This window comes from Castor canadensis, chromosome 6 (assembly GCF_047511655.1).
Source record: "Castor canadensis chromosome 6, mCasCan1.hap1v2, whole genome shotgun sequence".
NCBI classification, from domain to species: domain Eukaryota; kingdom Metazoa; phylum Chordata; class Mammalia; order Rodentia; family Castoridae; genus Castor; species Castor canadensis.
Genome location: NC_133391.1, coordinates 143,156,887 through 143,177,633, shown reverse-complemented (window position 1 = coordinate 143,177,633; position 20,747 = coordinate 143,156,887). Strand labels below are relative to the sequence as shown.

General features: G+C 38.2%; 1 protein-coding gene and 1 pseudogene across 1 annotated transcript in view; one reads left to right on the top strand and one right to left on the bottom strand.

The window, feature by feature from the left end:
• C9 (complement C9) overlaps positions 1-20,747 on the bottom strand; it is a 50,899-nt gene that overhangs the window by 17,553 nt on the left and 12,599 nt on the right. The window contains exons 2-6 of the mRNA XM_074077561.1: positions 18,425-18,524; positions 17,933-18,077; positions 17,526-17,673; positions 9,350-9,488; positions 239-496 (exon numbers count right to left, since the gene is read on the bottom strand). Coding sequence (XP_073933662.1) covers positions 239-496; positions 9,350-9,488; positions 17,526-17,673; positions 17,933-18,077; positions 18,425-18,524 — 790 coding nt within the window. The remainder of the gene's footprint in view (positions 1-238; positions 497-9,349; positions 9,489-17,525; positions 17,674-17,932; positions 18,078-18,424; positions 18,525-20,747) is intronic.
• On the top strand, positions 1,041-1,375 carry LOC141424210 (small ribosomal subunit protein eS24-like; annotated as a pseudogene).

Genomic DNA, 20,747 nt, shown 5'->3' with positions numbered 1-20,747 from the left:
AGATTCTTCATTCACTACCCCCAAATGTGTGACTTACTAACTATTGTCTGGGACTCTATCAATTTTCTCTGCTTGGTATTTTCCTTCCTGATGTTCTAGCACTATATTTGAAGATTTGATGTATCTTGGTTTATTTTTCTCTCTTAAGATCTTTATCTGCTCTAAATACTTAAACAGGGGGCTTGGTTAGTTTGAAATACATCCCACTATATTCTCTATGTCAAGTACCTGATCTTACCTTCTTGGAAGAATGTGAGAATAATTGTTGATAAGTTTCATTTTTGAAATAGGAAAATCCAAGACTACTCCAGAATTTTCCAGGATTTGAAGAAACTGTTTCTTGAGACTTCTCAGCTTCATTTTTATTTGCTTCAGTAGGTGTAACTTTTATTGCTAAATTTGCATTAAAATTTGATATCCTCTCTTGGATGATACTTCTGAATATTTCAATCTGTTCTTCAAAATTTTCAATTCTGAAATTTTTATCGACCTTGGTCTAAAAGAATATAGCAAAATGTTATATTCTTAAAAACAAACAAAAATCAAGCAGTTACTTGGAAGGTAGTAGAACAAAGGAATTAACAGAGTCAGATTCAAATACAGGCTCTGTGACTTTGAGGATGTTTACCAACATCCTCTTTGTGCATAGTCCAACTTCTAGACTGGAAAGTGGGGATACTCATCATACCTACCCCAAATACTGTTATGAGAATTCAGTGAGATAATCCTTCTCACTGAATAAAACAAACTCTCAAAAGTTAATATATCAATAACTTTGGAAAGTTATACAACAGATATATGTATGTGAAAAACACTTATGTGAAAAGCAAAAGAATAAAGTAAACATACTGAAGGCCTATGGGCCAGCACTCTTTATACACATTAATGGATTCATGTAGGAAGGCTAGGATATAAGCCTGGAGCTTCCTGGCTTCAAAAAATGTTCTTTTATTTTTTCCTCCTTAACTGCTGAGGAGGATCCACAGCCAATGTGAACGGCACCTTTACGAGCCGACCAACTCATTCATTTAGAGGCAACAATGGTTATCAAGGTCCTTCACCCTGGGAAGGCAATGACACCTGTGACAGAAGTTCAGGAAAAAACAGCCAAAATGCCCAAGACCACGCTGGATGAAATCTTTGTATTTGGACTCAGAGCCCATTTTAATGGTAGCAAGACAACTGGTTTTGGCATGATTTGTGATTCCTTGGATTAAGCAAAGAATAATGGACCAAACACACACTTGTGAGACATGGCCTCTATGAGAAGACAAAGACCTCAAGAAAATATCAAGAGGAATGCAAGAATAGAATCAAGAAAGTCATGAGAACTACAAAGGTCAAAGTAGGTGTTGGCAAAAAGCCAAGGGAGTAAAGGTTGTGCAGTGATTAGGCAAATTTTTCTGGAGAGGATTAATAAACTGTAAAAGTATCAAAAAATTGTTTTTCTAACCCTTGTACACCACGACTTATCAGAAGAAGAAATGTTTTAACCTGCACTCAAATTTTCTAGAAAATACTACAGTGTTTCCCTTGAGAAGGAAAAATGTGAGATGGGAATCTACAGGGGTGCCGGCTCACTTTTCTTTGAACAATCTTTTTCCTGACTTTTTAAATCACATGCATTTTTGCATAAAGACAACATAAACTAAATAACCTGGTGAAAAACAGGTGTGGTAGTACACATCTGTAATCCCACCAGTAGAGAGTCAGAGGCAGGAGGATTGTGAATTTGAGGCTGGCGTGGGCTACACAGAGACCTGGTCTCAGTAAACTAAAATCAACAAAACCCCCAGATCAAATCAACCTCATTAAAAATTAAAACTAGTCAATTAAAATAATCTTTGGCAACTTGGTTACAGTCAAGGATCAGTGTGCTATGGTTTGGATAGGGTTTGAGCCCAAAGTTTCATATGCTGAAATTTAATATTTATTGTGAGCTACTAGGAGGGCAGAAACATAATCTGATTATGGTGCTTAAAGGTTGAGGCCTTTGGTCGTTGCTGGGAGTTCCCATAATGAGGTTCTTCATCTTTGGACCTCCAGAACCATGAGCCAAAATAAGTCTGTGGTGTTGTGTTACTTGCAACAGAAAATGGACTAACAGAACTTTCTCAAAAGAAGAAATTCAAATGGCCAAAAAACACATGAAAAAATGCTCACCATCCCTAGCAATAAAGGAAATGCAAATTAAAACCACACTAAGATTTCACCTCACCCCTGTTAGAATAGCCATCATCAGCAACACCACTAACGACAGGTGTTGGCAAGGATGCGGGGAAAAAGGAACCCTCTTACACTGCTGGTGGGAATGTAAACTACTACAACCACTCTGGAAAAAAATTTGGAGGCTTCTTAAAAATCTAAACATTGATCTACCATTTGATCCAGCAATACCACTCTTGGGGATATATCCAGAAGACTGTGACACAGGTTACTCCAGAGGCACCTGCACACCCATGTTTATTGCAGCACTATTCACAATAGCCAAGTTATGGAAACAGCCAAGATGCCCCACTACCGACGAATGGATTAAGAAAATGTGGTATTTATATACAATGGAATTTTATGCAGCCATGAAGAAGAACAAAATGTTATCATTCGCTGGTAAATGGATGGAATTGAAGAACATCATTCTGAGTGAGGTTAGCCTGGCCCAAAAGACCAAAAATCGTATGTCCTCCCTCATATGTGGACATTAGATCAAGGGCAAACACAACAATGGGATTGGACTTTGAGCACATGATAAAAGCGAGAGCACACAAGGGAGGGGTGAGGATAGGTAAGACACCCAAAAAAGTAGATAGCATTTGTTGCCCTCAATGCAGAGAAACTAAAGCAGATACCTTAAAAGCAACTGAGGCCAATAGGAGAAGGAGGCCAGGAATTAGAGAAAAGGTTAGATCAAGAAAAATTAACCTAGAAGGTAACACATGCACAGGAAGTCAATGCAAGTCAACTCCTTGTATAGCTATCCTTATCTCAACCAGCAAAAACTCTTGGTCCTTCCTATTATTGCTTATACTTTCTCTTCAACAAAATTAGAAATAAGGGCAAAATAGTTTCTGCCGGGTATAGAGGGGTAAGAGGGGATAAGGAAGGGGGTGGGGGAAGGAGGGAGAAATGACCCAAACATTGTATACACATATGAATAAAATAAAAATTTTTTTAAAATGGACTAATATACAATGAGAAGGTTGTTAATATTAGCAGCAGTTCATCCCCCTTTTCTGAAACAGGTATAACTCTTGTCCAGGAAGGGGGATGGGACACCTGTTCTTTGGGCAGTGGCATTTGTTGGATTCAGGAGCATACATCGGGTAGCTATACTGCAGGGAAACATAAAGTTATTACTGTCTAATGCAAAGAGTAAAAGTACATAACTATCTTTAAAACAAGTCTTGCTTGTCAATATCCAATAAAACAGGGAAGAGTAAATTATCATTGCTGCTTCCCTACTTAGAACCTTCCAGTGTCTTCCCACTGACTTTAAAGATAAAATTCACTAGCCGGGTTCCAAGTTAATCCCTCCCTGACTGTGAGTCAGTCATCAAGCCAACTTTATATTTTATATAACCCATGCTCCTTTTCACCACAGGACACCTTTATTTTGCTTTTATTTTCTAGAATATTCTTACTCCCCTCCCTCAATCTTCTCATAACATCACACAAACTTGCACACACAGGAAAAAACATACCTTTTGGCTTGGTTAATTCCTACTTTTGTTTCAAGTTCTAGCATACATATCACTTTTTCAGAGAGGCTTCTCTTAATCTCATAGACTTATAAATCTTTCTACTCTAAGCTTTTTTGGGGATCCTCTTTTAAAAAAGAATACAACAAAAAACCACATATCTTCTAATCACTTATTAAATAGACATTCAGAATGTAAGCTCTGTGAAGCCAAGAATCATACCTGTCTCCTGTCATGGCCATAGCCTCAGCACTTAGTAAAATGTCTGGCACAATGAAAACATATTAAACTTAAAATTCAGACTTAATAATAGCTAATAATGATAATTTGTATGTATTGAGTGCTACTGTGTTCAAGATGCTGTGAAAAGTGACTTACTAAAATGGCTGAATAAGACATTTTAGTGCTTGTCTCCTTGCAGAAGCACATTCATTTGAATAACTATCTATACATATAAACATATTCATAGGAGCTGAGGAAGCCAGGTAAGACATTATAGACCCTGGGTATAGCAAAGAAATAAAAGATCCATGGAAGAGGGAAAGAAGGACAATTTCACATTACCATTGTCACCTCTCTCAACCCCAGGGAACCTCTCCCCATGGTGGAGAGAGATACCCTTCTCATGGGGAAAGACAGTGAAGTGAGTACTGGGCTTTGCCTTGAATCCCAGCAAGATACAGTGCCAGGCAGATTCCCAAACTCTTGGCCAAGAACTGTGGACTGAGCCTCTAGCCTACTCTGGTGCCAGGCCAGACCTATAGCCCAAGGCTATAAACTGGCAGTTCTAAACTCCAAACTATTCTCCACAGATACTACTTCCAGGCTAGCCACTACAGCCGGAGGACACTGGCCTACCCCTGTGAACTTGGTCTCTAAGATCACCTCAGTGCTAAGTTGCCCACCAAAGCTCCAGAATCCAGAATGAAATATTTGGACCCAGGGTCAAGGCTCTCCCTAGCACCAAGGCACTATTCAAGGACCTTAGCTCCAGGTCACCCCCTGCTGACCCAGTACCCATCTACCATAATGTCAGGTCAGTATTTGCAGCCTTGGACTCCAGGATCATCTCAGCACTAGGAGATCCCCAGAGGATTTAGGCTCCAGGCCCACCCAGTACTAGGGCAGCCCCAATGAACGTAGGCTCCAGGTCAGCCCGTGTGGACTCAGACTTTATATAGGTTCAGTGCTAGACTGGCTTACATATTCCCAGATTTCAGGTACACTCCAGTGCAAACCTAGCCCTTGCAGTCCCAGACTGTAAGCTACCATTTAGGACCAAGCAGAAACTGGCCACATCCCAGCACTGAGTCAGCACCCATAGACCTCCACATCCAGGCTAGCCCCATGGCCTCAGGTACCACCAGGTCCGCATCTACAGACTTGGTCTCCATGCTGGTCTCTGTAGACACAGGCTGTGTCCACTCAGTGACAGGCTGGCCTCCATGGACCCAAGACCCCAACCACTAGCAGAGACCCAGCCTCCTGGCTCATTCCAGCACAAAGATGATTCCCATGTCCCCAGGCTCCATACCGATCCTCATGGACATAGACCGCAGGCCTGTCACCAGCACTCTCAGCCTCTAGACCAGATTCACAGACCCAAGATAGTCTCCACAGCTCCAGGATCCAGTGGACCCAGCATCTAGGCCAGCTAGCATGAGAACTTCAGTTTCAAGTCTACCTGTGGACCATGTCAGATGGCCTGCCCAGAATCTCTGGACAGGCTTACTGGCTAAGGGCATTCTGAAGGCAGGCTGTAATGACTGGAATAGTGTCTATTTTTTTCAAATATGCAGTCATTCATGGCTACAAGGATCTCAAATACTCAGGGAAACATGTTACCACCAAATGCACAAAATAAAGAACTAATAGCCAACTCTAAAGAAATGGTGATTTATAGACAGCCTGACAAAGAATTTGAAATGATCATTTTAAAGTAATTCAGGAAGCCATAAGAGAACATAGACAAGTAAATGAAATCAGAAAAACTATACATGAACAAAATTTGAAATTTGTATAGAGATGTAAATTATAAAAAATAACCAAACAGAAATTCTGGTGCCAAACAAGTAAAAGACCATATAGAGCTTCAAGAGCAGACTTGCCTAAATACAAAAAAAAAAAAAATCCATGAGCTCAAAAATAGGTCATTTGAAATTGCTCAGTCAAGAGGAAAAGAAAAAGAGTGAAAAAGCATGAAGAAATCCTGTGGGAATTATGCATAGCATAATTAAGATTTCCAGAAGGAGAATGACAGAGAAAGGGGCAGAAAGCTTATTAAAAGAATAGTGACAGAAGACTCCCCATATTTGCAGGTGGAAAGGAACATTCAGATCTGCAAGTCCTAAAGAACCACAAATAAATGAAGTATAAAGGGGTCCTCACTAACATCTTAACATCAAAAAGCCACCAAGCAAAGAGAATTTTGAAAGCAATAAAAGAAAAACAACTCATACAAGGGAACTCCCGTGACTATCAGATTTCTCAGCAGAAATCTTGCAGGCTGGGAGAAAGTGGGACAATATATTCAAAGAACTGAAAAAAAATATCTGCCGACCAAGAATATTATACTTGGCAATTCTATTCTTCAGAAAGATAAGGACTTTCCTTGACAATCAAAAGCTTGGGAGAGCATCTCCATTGTATCTGCCTTACAAGAGATACTAGGGGGAATTCTTCAAGCTGAAAGAAAAAGTGCTACTTCATAATATGAAAACTTGTGAAAGTATAAAACTCACTGGTAAAGTAAGTACACAGTCAAATTCAGAAAACTCTAATTCTACAATAATGATGTGTAAATCATGTATATCTTTAGTATAAAGGTTAAAAGACAAACCTATTAGAAGTAATAATAGCTATAATAATTTTTATAGGATACACAATGTAAAGTTATGTAAATTATGATATCACAAGCAAAAAGTGTACAAATAAAAAGTGTATAATTTTTATGCTATTCAAGTTCAGTTGCTATCATCTTAAAATAGGCTGTTACAATTATATTTTATGTAAGACTTATGATAATTCATGGTAACTACAAAGCAAAAATCTTTAGTAAAAACACAAAATATAAAAAGATAAGAACAACACTAGAAAAAAATCTAATCACAAAGGAAGACAAGAGAGGAAATAAGGAACAAAAGGACTTCAAAAATAAGAAAACAATGAAATGATAGTAGAAGTCCTTACTTGTCAACAGTTACCTTGAATGCAAATAGATTAGATTGTCAAATCAAAAAACACAGAGTGTCTGACTGGATAGAAATCATAAGACCCAACCATGTTTATGTTGCTTATGAGGTATTTACTTTACCTTTAAGGTTATATGTTGATTGACAGTAGAGGGATAAAAACATATAATCCATGTAAATGGAAACCATAACAGAGCAGGGGTAGGTAAACTTATGTCAGATAAAATAGACTTTGAGAAAAAAACTCTAAAAAGAGATAAAGTCTTTATATAATGATAAAGTCATCAACTCATCAACAGGATTGTTAAATATATTTGTACCCCAAATCAGAATACCAGAATATATAAAGCAAATAATATTAGATCTGAAGAGACAAACTAAATACAATAGTAGTGCAATACTTTGATATGCCATTTTTAACGATGGAAAGATCATTCAGAGAGAAAATCAGTAAGGAAGCATTGGAGTTGAACTACATGTTAGACCAAATGGACTATAATTCTGAAGGCTAATGGAGAGACATTCACCAATTTAATCAGTGGAATGATGTAATCAGGTTTATTATATATCTTTGCCGTGATGTGTGATTCAATCAGCTACTCTAACTTCCTTTCTCCTAGAAAAGTAGCTTTAGGGCTGGAGGTGTGGCTCAAGTGGTAGAGCACCTGCTGTGTAAGCTCAAAGCCCTGATTTCAAACTCCAGTCCCTCCAAAAAATAAAAGATAGCTTTAATAATGATAACTAACTTCAGATTTTATGGTTTTAATATACATTTGCATGAACAAAATCTTCATGGCATCCTCAACCATTTCCTCCACTTTCTATTTCCAATTGCTCTCTAAACCTTCTAAATTGAGAAAAACTAGAACTGCAAGCAGATGAGACTGTCGTAGTATTCTAGATGAGAGATGATGGGAGTCTGAGGCAGTGACAGTGGGAATGGAGAATAAAACAGATTTAAGAGACATTACAATGTTAAACCTTGAAGAGATCTGCTATGGTGGGATTTGAGGGTGATAGGTCTGGAAAAGAAGTGTTAAGGAAGGCTTGCAGGATATGAGTTTGATGATTAGAAAAATATTGATTCCTCTTCCCAAGTAAGGAAAGTCACGAGTAAGAAGAAAGGTATTGAGAGTAACATTGGCTATCATTTACTACCCTATTGTAGCTTCAACTCTAATCCTGGGTGGCCTCCAGCCCTCACCCTTGTGTATCACAGAAGTTATCACCTCTGTAGAGAAGCTAAGAGGCTGGTCACAGTGGTGAAGATAGGGAAACCATAAAATGAAGACCTGAAAATTCAAAACAAAATAAAAACAACACAATAGTAACCTTTCTCCCATCAACAATGACCAAGGTTGCCACATACAATCTATTCAAGAAATTACTTTTTAGATAGATTATTGTCTTCCCTCATAAAATTTTTGCCTAAAAGGAGGCAAGCATGGCACTACAGAGAAACATGAACAACTCAAAAGCTTTATGATTTGTGGGAAATTGGTTTTATTCTGGACTTATGAATGAAGAAAGACAACAATGTGGTCACATGTGAACAAAGTGCCAATCAAATGTTCAGGTATTAAAGTGTTTAGTATCCGTAGGAGAACAGGAAAGCTTCAGGCTGCAATGGGGAGGGACTGTTTTTGAAAAAGGAAGATTGATTACATCTACTTAAAAGTATATATGTTCACAAACTGGTGGGACTGACATCAACACCGAGAGCTTTGTCATAACAGGATAAAGTGAACATATGGGCCTTCTTCACTAACAGAACCATTTCTAGAAACAGATTATTACAGCCTGGCACAGAAAAAGCTGATTATTCTTTATTTTACCTTCCTTGGATCAAAGAAGGCATCTCTAAAGGTGATAAATATTAGTGCTTTGAGTGGGGGTTGGATCTAGTTTATGGATGTTTGAGGCAAATGAAAACAACCACTCACATTGTATTCTCTACAAAGAGGAACGAAGGAGAACAAACAGAAAAATGGTTTTGATGATGGGGAGGGTGGAAAAAAAGAGAAAAAAGTAACATGAATTCAGTGTGGTCACTACCTAAATCAGCACTAATTTAATTTTTTTCTTTTTTGTTATTGTTGTACTGGGGGTACATTGTGACATTTGCAAAAGATTTTGTAATATATCAGAGTTGAAGTCACCCCCTCCATTTTTCTCTTTTTTTCCCCCTCACCCAATTCCTGGAATAGTTTCAACCCCTCAGGTTGTTGTTTTGACAGAGTCTAGGTATTTGCCAAGTCTGTATCACTAGTGAATGTTACTAAGGATTGATTATAGACTGCTATATTTTTCTAAAGAAATCCAAGCTCTTTTTCTTTAAAAGTGAGTCTTAGCTTCACATGAAATTCTTTTCTATTGAATTTTTCACTGTAACTAGTATTAAATTTATTGAAGCCGTGTTCAGCCAAAAGCTGAAACAATGTGTTTTCTCCTGAGGAGACTTACTTCATAAGCCAAAAATGCCACGTTCCAAGGTTTTCGGTAGTATGTCAACGTGTTTCCATCCCGAACCCGGTCACAGAGGCCGTTGTAGAATTCATTGTCAAAAGGTGTGCTTAAGGGATCCATCCCTAAAATGTTGATTCTGAGAGTAAACAGAATAGGATTAGGCATGGCAATAGCATAGCTAATGTGAGGCAGACCTCTGTAGCCAGGGAAAGTGAGACAGCTGCGGTTCATGTCACAGTCACCCAACATGTGTGCGGTATAATCAGGAACAGAAGCAAGAGATTGTTCACTTTGGCTCTGTGACTGGCAGAAAGCATACCTTAGGAAGGCCTTATAAACGCTTCGGCAGTGAGGGCACTGGTTAGAGTACAAAGAAAGAAAGGCAGTAAGTAGGCGCATGGGACCCTCTGGCTCCTAGAGTCTTTAATTCCACTGCCGTAACTCTTACCTAACCTCCCTTAGCGAACTACGAGCCAATGCTGAAAAGCAACTATGTGAATTATTTAAAACAGAGCATCTCAAGGGGGTAGTACAACATATGCATGCAATTTTTCATCTACGAATCAATGTTGGGTCTCTCTCTCTCTCTTTCCTCTCTCTCCCTCTCCCCATTCTCTTTAAACTTAAGCCTTTTCCTCCAGCTGTCTCATTGCTTGTCAAGAACCTCACTCTCCTCAAGCTTATATTATTCCTATTATACTTTCCAAGATGAACACAAACATTTCAGTATCTCTGCAAGGCATTCTCAAAAGTTCTACATTTTTCCTCCAGCAAGATGTTTTTATTTGGTGAGCTTTAATTCATAAGTAGGAATCTTGTTTAGTTTTTTAAAAAGTTAAGTTTGACTAGAAGGCTTAAAAACAATATACACACAGGAAGTACTTAGCTCTTTGTGAAGTACACCTTCATTAATTGGAGGACCATAGTCATTGCTGTCTAGGACGTATCTGGAATAAACGGTGCTGAAATAGGGAGGCCAAAATGGACCCTCACACTTGTAACTTAATTTGGCATAGAAGCATACGCTTATCCATTGCTTTAGGCCATGTTCCTAACTCCAGTGATCTGTATCATGAATCTAGATACTGGATGCCAGAGAAATATGTCAAAGAACGTAGGTGCTTTGTCCAAAACCCATCACTAATGCCAAAAAAATGGAAAGAGTATCTTATTATCAGTGGATAGGTTAAAAACAACCTGCGCACATAAATAGTATATTTTAAATAAATTCTCAATCTATGAAAATATAAACATTTTGGTTAAGCTTTAAGGGAAGGCAAGTGAAGGAACTGCTATGTGGATATCTTTCTCAAAGCTGAGGTGCAGATAAAAATTAACTGTCTCATACTACCTATTCCACCAAAAATACCTTTTTTGGCAAATACTATGGCCCCAAATTCTAATATAAGCCCCAAGTTATAACTTGAGTAGGTGACAAAAACATGTGTGGCTGGTTTACTTTCTTTAACATTTTATCCTTTGTAGTAGGCTAACATTTTCATCCTAACTATTCACCCATCCCTGCATCCACACCCTCCCATGGCATCATCCTAGTGGCTTGTAAATGAAAGTAACAGTAGGCCACTGCAGAGCCTGGCATGAAGAGGCTTCATGTGCCTCTTTTTGCTTTCTTGTAATTGTGACATTGCCTTGAGAATGGCTTCTGATGGATAGCTGCTGTTTCTTCAGCCTGTCTACTTCAGCAGCCCCAGCCTCTACCCAAGCTGCGGTGAGAAGCAAAGCCATCCCAGCCATGGCAGCTTGAGGCAGAGCTGCAAATCAAATCCAGTCTTGTGAGCAACTAATTCTCACCTTCGTTTCACTGAGGTTTTGATGCAATTCTTCTAATCCAAAGACATACAACACTGGAAAGAAATGATAGGTGTTTGCTTCTCAACTACATCTTTATTTGATAATGAACTCTATTCTGTGTATTTGCATTAAAGAGACCCTATATCCCTTTACTTTCAGTGAGCAGTAAGCTAACCCGTCTTTCTAATGATCGCCAGCTCTTAGGTGATTGCTACATCTATATGTTGTATTGTGTTTATAATAAATAGATTGTACTCAATAAGCAATCTCTGCTCTTTGGAAATTTACTTGGGAGTTGGGAATTTGGACATACAATTGCCTACTTTAAAAAAAAACTGGGGATATAGTTGTGTCAAATGAATGGTACATGATGTATGCATCGAGTCTTCTAAGAAATAGATCACCATGAGAAGGTGAAAACAGAGTTTTGGAAGAAGGCTCGACTTGAGTTTTAAAGGGCAGGTAAACTGAGATGGGACTGGAAGGACCGTGGGGATGAAGTGGGACAGACCTGCAGGTGGGAATGGGTAAGGCATGTTTTGGGCAGTGTTCTCCCAGATTTTGTGCTTAGATACCTTATTTTGATAAACTGTACTTTCTAGTAATTTTCAGTGTGACAGCTAGTATTTTTCATCTTAAGCTTAAATAGTTGCAAAGTATATAATTTCTCAGCATACTATAGGTATTTACTTAAAAATGTTTTACACTTTAAAAAATAAATCTGATAAACATAAATGCTATAATGATGGTGGATATCAATCTCCAACAGAATTTTAACTTAATATAATGTAGTTTATGTCTGAATGTTTTGTTGGTCACCTTGTCATACTTTTCTAACCAAACGTATTATTTTTAAAAATTATTGGCATAAATTAATTGTACATTAATATTCATGAATATTTATATTCATGAATATAATTTACTTTTAACAAATTCACCCCATTTATATTATTGTTTATTAACTCCCTCTCCTTTTTAACAGCTTTAAATGAGTTTCATTATATTAATTTCATATATGTATATATATATAATGTACTTATGTCATAGTCAGCCCTGGTTACCCTCTCCTTGTTCCCTTCTCCCAGATTTCCCCATAAACAGTCCTCGTTTTACAATCATGCCATATTATTATTACTTTTTTTTAGGTCTAGATTCTATACATGAAAGAGAACGTGATATTTGTCTTTCCGAGCTTGGCTTACCAAACAGACATTAATTTGAATTTTAAAATACTAAATATCCTTTGACTATAGACTCTAAATATTTAAAAATCCTTTATTATTTGTACTATATATAAGTATGATAAAAATTTTAAATCATTGCTCAACACAAGTAAAATTTTATTGGAAAGCTATCTCAATGAAAGGAATGGGGCTTCTTTTCAAATTAGTAAATCAGTTTCTGCTTCTGTGGATGAATACTACTTAGTGCTAAGAAGAGAAAGAGTCAGGCATCAATTTTATTTCTACTTTCCATTTTTATAGATGTAAGTGCTGATAAACTTTACTCACATCAATAAGTAGATAAGAACAGAAGGAACTTTGTTACAGCAATGTTACTTGATTCTTTTATTTTTTTCTGAGTTATATATAAAAAATTTAAAATTATTTTTATTAAAAATGATTATTTTTTGCCAATACTAGGGTATGAACTCAGGGCCTTGCATTTGCTAGGCAGGTGCTCTGCCACTTGAACCACATCCCCAGCCCTTTTTCTTTTAGGTTATTTTTTAGACAGGGTCTTACATTTTTGCCAGGGGCCAGGCTAGACAGAGATTACCTACATACAGCCTTTTGCATAGCTGAGATCATAGGCACACACCATTATGCATGACTTATTTGTTGACACAGGGGTCTTGCTAATTTTTTACCCATGTTGACCTTGAACTGTGATCTCCCAATCTCTGCCTCCTGAGTAGCTGGGATTACAGGCATGAGTCACTATGCCCAGCTAAAAATTATTTTTATAGTTCATTAACTGATAATTGATTAGCACATCTTTCAGTAGTAAGGATTTTTAAAAAGTTGGTAACTATTGAATTTCCAAGGCATTAATTTAGAGTACCAAGATTTGACATCTGGTCTTGGTTTTTCCACCCTATACTAAAGTATGTGATAGGAGAGAGGTTACACTACTTTTTTGAAAGTAGAAGATACATGTAATAATAATAAAAAGAGAAAAGAAAGGAGAATGGGTTCCACAACTTGAACGCAGTTGAGTTGTCAAGCTTACCAATTTTATGCAAAAAATGTACACCTGGAGGTTGAGGATTGGTTAAATGATTAATAGTTGAAGCTATTACCTTAAAACTTTCCTGAGCCCCGCCCCCTTGGAAAGCTTTTGTGTACCCCTGCTATGCACATCTTAGCATGAAAGTTATTGTTCTACAGAAAAGCACACTGACCAGTTGGTTGGGTCCCTCTGGAAAGTTAACAGTGAAGTTGATACATGGTCTAAAGCCCAGCGAAGGAAGAGATGTTTCAAAAGCTTTTGACTTGATTCCGCTACTACAGAGACAGCCAGTCTAGTCTAGAACAAGCCAAGTTTTTCTGCCAAGAAACATGAAAACTTCTCATGGACAGAAAGTCATCACCTGGGTAAATTTTTAAAAAAGTGTTTTCGTTGGCATTGCATAGAGATGCCTGCTTCCACAGGTTCTAGATGCCTGCATCTGGAACCACAGGCAGATCCGATTTGCCAGGTGAACGGATGAGACAGCTACCTCCACAGAAGGAGGTAGCTTAGATCACAAAAAAGTAATTCCCTGCATTTTGCACATCATTTACAACTGGTTTGCATTTATGTGTTTTCAATGACTACAAGATGGGTTGGAGGATATCCCTAAACACTTTGAGAGGATCTCAGATGCCTGTAAGAAAAGAGGCTGAAACATTTGTGATACAACTAAATTCTCCTGGTGTAATAATTTATAGGTGAGAGTCCTTTGAATGAAAAAGTATAAATTCATTGCATGGAGTGCCTGTGATTTTCCTATTTAAAAGAATCTGACTGTAATCACTTGCAGATTGGATTCATTGAGATTTTCCAGAGTAAATTGAGCAGTAGTAGTTTTTATGACTAGGTCATGCACTCCCATCATCTCTATTTCACATATACTCCATAGTTCTACACAATAGTAATGGAGATTTATAGTAATTAATATTTGGTATTATGGTATTAAAGATTATAATAAAATATTATAATTATAATTATATAATATATTATATAACAACACATTACATAATAATATAATACATAATAATTTATTATAACAATATATTGTACAATAAATAAGATAATAATTATATTGATTATATCATACAATTAATCATTATCTATTATATTATATAATTATTATCTGATATTATATAATATGATATAATATTATATTATATTTTATAATTATAAGATAAATATATTATAATTGAATAAGCATGTCATTTGGAAATAAAGCATATTGCTCTTAAATACTAATTGCCAATTTACATTTCTATATTCTTAATTCAGATATTTGGGTAATTAATACTTAAGGAGTTTCGTTTTTTTAAGGTTAGATATGCTTTTCAGATAATGTATTGGCTTTGGGCTTTGGAGTAGCATGGAGAAATGTGGGGGTGAGTGTTGTGAGCAGAAAAAGAGGGGTAAGGGGCATGGTGGAAAAATATAGTTTTACATGAGTCAGAAAAACATGGATTTGGTTCTGTGAAAAACTAGACAAATGGCTCCAATTATTTCATTTAGTTTTTATTTGCAAAGTAAATATAATAATCTTCTAACAACCTCACAGGATTATTTTGCAAATCTATACAGATGGAATGTGTAAAAAGATTTTGAAAAGTTTAAGGTATTATGAAAACAAGAGTAGTTATAAAACTGTAAGTTTTATGAAGGCTACAGTGGTTACAGGGTTTTGCTCATAGTAATGGGGAATTTAATAAAAAATGTTGATGGACTGATCTATCAAGCCTACCTCATTTCCCACTTCTGCAGCTGGCCTTTCTCATAACTGAGTCCCTTCCTCTTAGCCTTGAAGGCTTAGCCTTGTGATGTTCCCCAACACTAACCCCCACCATGGGAAAGCATGAAGTATGTAAGGCTTCTCTGCCAGCTCTCTGCCTGCCTTATTATGAAACTCCCTGGCAAATGCTATTTGACAAATTTTTCTTTCCCTTGAAAAAGGAAACCAATAGATTATGAATGATTATTTTACAGTCAAATGGGCCAAAATTTCTGTACTCTTTTCCTATAAGACAAACCATAAATTTGCATAGAGTGAGAATAAATAACATATGTAATTTCTTGCTTCGAGCTCTTGTGCTGAGATTAGGGAATCTTGGATCCCAAACAAAGCAAAAATAAAATAGTAATGGGCTTTCCCTATAAACTTACAATATCTCCCTGAGGAAAGCAGCAAAAAGACTTAGGGCTCATTCAAGCCTGGAGTTATGTGGTTATAAGGTTTCGGACTTCATACCATTTATGGCCACTTACTAAGAGGCCCTGCCAAGCTCCAGGCCCAAGACAAAGATTCCCACCTTTAAATTAAGGGACAAAGACACTGTGGGTAATTTTTGAATGATACATGGACGAGATTTTATGAAGTAAAGAATGTGTGAAATACTTTATCTTGTGCCTGACTCTAAGCATCCTGAAATTTTGTTTTTATTTGGGGTTAAAGAAGTGGAAGTTTCATCTGGCCCAGAACAAGAAGACACCTTCACTTTTAGCCAAATCTGATGTGGGTATTTTATCTTAGGAACTGCCTGGTACCTTAGTGCAAGAGTTTCCAGCTCAGCACTACTAACATTTTGGCTTGGATTGCCTTGTGTGTTGTAAAATGTTTAACGTCATGCCTGGTTAGAGACCAGAGACCCACGAGATGCCCATAGCACTCGCCACCCCAGGCCCTCTAAATCACAACTAATATAGTATGTGGACATTTCCAATGTCTTCTGGGGGAAATCATCCTGGATCGTGAACCTCTGCCTCTCTGTCAGCCTTGCTCTCTCCATCTCCTTCTCCTTTCCTCTCCCTATGCTTATTTCAGGTTCTGGAGTTCTGTACCTGAATTTCATTCCAGAAACTTAGTTTTAGTCTTACCTGGTGCCAATTGCCAGTATTTTATAAATCACTTATTTATAGAATTTCATTCCTTACTTAATTATTTATCTTCCCACCAAGTAATTGTTGCTCATTTACTGTGAATCAGGCACTAAAACTGAGGTTAAAGAGACACATTACAGGCTGGGTATGGTGGCTCATGCCTGTAATTCCAGCTACTTAGGAGGCAAAATTTGGGAGGATCATGGTTCAAGGCCAGTCTGGGCAAAAGTTAGCAAGACCCCATCTCAATCAATAAGCTGTGTGTGGTGGGTACTGGAGACCCTGAGGGAGAGAATCATGGTCTGAAGCAAATCACAGGCAAACCTGTGAGACTACTTGAAAAATAGCTAAAAGAAAAAAGGACTGGGGATATGGCACAATGGGTAGAGAACATCTGCCCAGCAAGCATGAGGCCTCCAGTACCACAAAAAAAATAAAGACAGACACATTACATTATAAGTGGTGAAACTGAACCATTTCACCTCTGTCAATATAACACTGTGTGTAGAAACAGACAGACTCACCCAGCTCAGGACAACTGACATCCCTGAGATGCCTGTGACTATGTGGAACATAATAGAACAGAACCTCACATCCATGTAGTTTTCCCAATTCCTGGAACACAAATCTCTGCAGTGTTATCTCTATTGCTCTTGGCCCTGACTTCTAAACTCCAGGACTCCCCTTAGACCTGTCCAGAATCACTTTGCTTTGTATGAAAAATGAGCAGCATGTCAGCTCTACAATGAGAACCAGAACCTAAACACCATTACCCTCTGGAATTAGAACCGCTTCCTCTGATTCCATTCTTTCTGGGTCAACTCCAGAATCCTGGAACCTTCTGAAACATAATCAGGTATTGGTCCAGAAGACATCCTTCTGGGAATTTGAATGTCCAGATTGAATTGTGAAGCCCACTGTGGACCATTCAATTCTAAAAGTTTCCTTGTCATGTCAGTGGGGCTGTTGTCATCCTGATGCTGACAGATGATGTAGTTCATCTCCCATTGGACTGAGAAGCAACACCCTGATAGGCTAGTCCATGCTACCGACCCCTACTAAGGCCAAGCAATTTAGTATCCTGAGATACTTATTCAATCCTTTTTCAGGCTAAAATCTCACCCCAAAAGAATACAAAACCAAAGTGTTGTACCAGATGTGCCCGTTGTGCAAATCCTTTTACCATTCTGACACGGCAAGACAGTTGGAAATGCTTTCCACTTATTTTCATCTGGAAAAACTCAAGTGAAATACAAACCCATAGCCTGCTGTTCGTGCCAGCTCAGACTCTTCTACCACTCGGTCACGACAGGGTGGACGGAGATCACTCTCACAATCGTCCTCATCTGAAAAGTCTCCGCAGTCATTGTCACCATTGCACAAAAGTTGTCTCTTTATGCACCTGCCTGCAGTCAAAATTAGGAAAGATGCTGTGTCTAATGCCAAATTTTCTTTCTCTGTTTCTCTTTCTGAAGTTATCAAATGCATTTTAACACTGGAGATGATATACTAGACAAACATATTAGTTCTTTCAACAGAATACATAGATGGCCCTTGTTGGGAAACCTTTCATACTTGGAAATGTGTGTCTTGAAGCATGGTTATTTCCTTTCACTCACAGTGCACACAGAAGTCCACAGAGAGCAGGAGGAGTGTCAAGATTACCTGTACTGCATTGGAAGTCATTTCCACAGTCATCCTTGGCCTCCTGGCAAGGCTCAGTGGGCACACACTGTTGTCTATCTCCCAGAGCGTCAACACAACTTTTTCCATTAAATTGTCCAAAGACTTCAATGCTTCTTGAGCGAAACTGCACGAAACCAGCTGGAAAGGTTAGAGTGTCTAATGCCAAAAATAATTATGGTATAAAGCAGCACCCACACCACTACAGTCCCCCCAAACCCAAATAAGTTCATGTTTTTTAAAAAAGAAGTGGTAGAAGTATTGATGAACTTTACTTAAAGTAACAGTTTGAATTCTAGGTTTATACAGATGAGTTCTCATGACACTCAGCCTATTGTACCATTCGATGATTGTCTCTCTTTTGGGGATGGAATTTAGTTGTGGGGGTTCCCTGCCTCATAGCCATTTCCCTGTAGATGGCTGCAATCCAATTTCCACTTGGGGAGGTCAAGGGCAATCGAGACGAATACTTACCATTTGGTTGAGACAAGGATCACACTGTGACCATTCGCTCCATGGGCTCATTCTGCAGTCTATTGGCAATGGAGAGCCATCTGTTTGTATTGGCTCTGAGCTGAAATGAAGGTGATAAAACACACCTGTTTACGATGACCTTTATGTGCATTGGTTTCAAAGAAGTCTTCACAGACCAGTTTAACTCATTTACCTTTTTTCACCTTCCAAATCATACTACTTATCCTTTCACTATAGTTTTGATTTGACACTTGATCACATATTGTTTTATATTTTCAACTCATCGTTTTGTTTAATTCTTGTACTATATATAATTCAACTTTGAACATATAATCATCAACAACATAATGGTGATGAGGAAAGCTAGCAAGGTATCCTGACAGGTGTTTTACCTGGATTAATCATATATTTCCACTAGGTGATGAATACATTAAGCGAGAGATCTTGTTTCACTTTCTTTGTGCATCTTCCCTTGCTTGAGAGCCTGGCAAAGCCTGGAGTTGCCTGTTTCTCTTATAAACTTGAGCCAGCTGGTTCAGCCATTCCTGCAGCCAGCACCTCATAAATCAGTCTTCCCTTCTCTGGGATTCTGTGTGTATGTTCTAAACTGGATGCTTTACTGCCTCACACTCCACCCAGGACTTATTCCTGATCTTTCTGAGTTTTAATTTCATGTATTTTAGCACTCATAGCCTCCTCTCCCACCCCAAGACACAATGGTTAGCAGCATTTTTCTGACTTTGAACCTCTTTTTTCCCTTGTTTCACCATTTGAATGTCTTCTAATCATACTGTGACCTTGGATAATTATCCCATTAAGTGACAGAAAAGAGACAAAAAAAAAAAAAAAGCCACCTAGCCAGAATACCACAAATACCCTGCCTCTACTTCCCTGACCTGTCTCCTGTCCTTTCTTGAAGCCTTTTACACCAGGGAGCTGTTTAGATAAGGCCAGTCCCTCTCCTAGGTCTCATCTCATTTGAGACTTCTAGTATCTCCTCTATTTTAAACTCTCCCTCACAAACAGCTCCTTTCTAGTTGTAATACAATGTGCTCAAGTTTGTGACATTAAACAGCCAATCAATGAACAAATAAGCCACCCTCTCTGGACTCCAGATTTTCTTCCAGTTACGCTCATTTCCCTCCTGCCCCTCGCAATGACATTTCTTAAAGGAATTGCCATAAATATATTTATGCTCCTCTCTTATCCCTCTAAAACCCTCATTTCATCCTTCAACCCTCCATGCCCTTTAGTTACTTCTAAATTCTCTGTGCTTTTTAGCCAAGTGTCTTAAAAAATTAGTCTATACCCTTAACTCTCACTCCTTAACTCTCAATCACTTCTCAGCTCTCCTGTCCTCTGAATACTGCTCTCACCCAAATCAGCAGTGACTGCCATGTGACTCATTTAGTTCCTTTCTTAGTGACTTCTACACAGCCTTTGATGCAGCTGAGTATTCTTTAAAACACTCTTCTCTCCAGGCTCCTATAGTCCTAGCTACTTGGGAGGCTGAGATCAGGAGGGTTGTAGTTCAAGGTCAGCCTCAGCCTGATGGAGGTGTGGCTCAAGTGCTGTTGTGCCTGCTTTGTGAGTGTGAAGTCCTGAGTTCAAACCCCAGTCCCACCAAAAACAAATACACTCTTCCTTCAGAGTGAATGACACTAGATTCTGTTATTCACATCTGTCTTCTCTGCTCAGTGCTCTGCTCTTCTATGCAAGTTCCTCTTACTTTATGGGCTTTCTCCTATGCTTTTCCCAGAGCACTGGTTTCCACGTGTGTGTGAATGACACTCATAGATAAGCCTGCAGTCCAGACATCTCTTCTGAACTTTAAACTTTTGGATACAATTCCTAACTGGACATCTGCACTTGGACATCTTCATGGCCCACTGAACTCTATTCCCAAATGAATTCATTATTTTTCCCTTTTTCTATCAAATCTGCTCTTTCATTTCTGCAGTTATCCTAGCCAGAGACATGGGTGTTATTTGTCTAATTCTACATTTCCCCATCCTAGTTTCTGACATCTAATCGACCACTAAAACTCATTGTTGGCAGTCTTATAAACGACTCTCAAATCCATCCTTCCTTTTTCATTTCTTCCAGATGTTTTTCTGGTCTACACTAACATTATATCTCTCCTAGATGACTGTAGTGATTTCTTTCTGACTTAGTTTGCATAAGGCATCCAGAGGTATCTTTTAGAAATGCAAATTTGATGTTACCATTTCCCTACTGAAAGCTCTTAGTAGCTTCCCATCGCCTGTGTGACATAGCCCAATTTTTCTAGCATGGTGTGAACAATGACTTCCAGAGATGCCCG